This window comes from Oryzias melastigma, unplaced genomic scaffold (assembly GCF_002922805.2).
Source record: "Oryzias melastigma strain HK-1 unplaced genomic scaffold, ASM292280v2 sc01655, whole genome shotgun sequence".
Taxonomy (NCBI): Eukaryota; Metazoa; Chordata; class Actinopteri; order Beloniformes; family Adrianichthyidae; genus Oryzias; species Oryzias melastigma.
In genome coordinates, this window is record NW_023418236.1 from 1 (window position 1) to 889 (window position 889).

General features: G+C 48.7%; 1 protein-coding gene across 1 annotated transcript; it reads right to left on the minus strand.

Annotated features, from left to right (window-relative positions):
- Positions 1-10: 10 nt before the first annotated feature.
- On the minus strand, positions 11-889 carry LOC112138236 (paraneoplastic antigen Ma1; the record flags this gene model as incomplete). Its single annotated transcript, XM_024260805.1, is given in 1 exon segment — positions 11-889. A coding segment is annotated over 1 exon segment (879 nt), but the record flags the coding sequence as incomplete, so codon positions are not given.

Sequence of the window (889 nt, forward strand, 5' to 3'; positions counted from 1 at the left end):
CTCTGCAGGCTAGCCACCTGTCTTCTTAGATCCTCAATAGCACTGCCACTGCTCTCGTGCACCTCTTCTGGCTCACAAGCATATGCACCATGAAACTGCAGATGGGTTCTTTGCTTCATGGTACCAATGTGTTTCCTCATCCGACAGCTTTTGGCCTGCTGTCTGTCTTCTTCGGAGCGAATCATCAGTAGAAGGTCTGAGAAACGAGGTGGGTTGCTTTTCTTTTGCTCGAGTTGCAGAGCGCTGAGCAGATTGCTGTCCCAGCAACCCCTGCAGAACTGCTTAAGGAGATGTCTGTCAGCTTCTTCACATGCAACCCCTCCCCTTTTTGTGGCTTTGTTTAAAGATAACTTGAGCCTGTGGAGGTAGGCAGATGACTTTTCACCTGGGTTCTGGAGTGTGTTAAGAAATTGTGCAAAGAGCTCTTCCCCGTCTTCCACAATGCCAAAAGCTGAGTCCAACAGCTGCAGGTAGATTTCAGGTGGTGACTCAGGTCGTAAGCCTTTAACCACGTCAGCTGCTGGGGGAAGCAAACTCTCAAGAATTTTTCTGGATATTTGCAGAGGGGATACGCTTGGATCACTCTGGAGCAGCTCAATGTGTGAACGCCATGTGTCGTAGTCGGTTTCATTATTAGGTGCAGGAGATTTTCCGGAGAATGAACGGAGCCTCACCTGGGATTGCACGGGTAAGAATGTTTCTTGCTTCCGTAAAATGTGCTCGACGACAACTCTTTGAATTTCAGGTGGATTCACCTCACTCAGTGAGATTGAGGGAGCTCTGAGAGGGACTTCATCAGTGGCACGAGAGTGGTTTGGTGCTGCATCTGAAAACACTTTATATGGCTCTTGACTCTTAGGACTGGGTGTACTAGCAGTGGTTGTCTCAA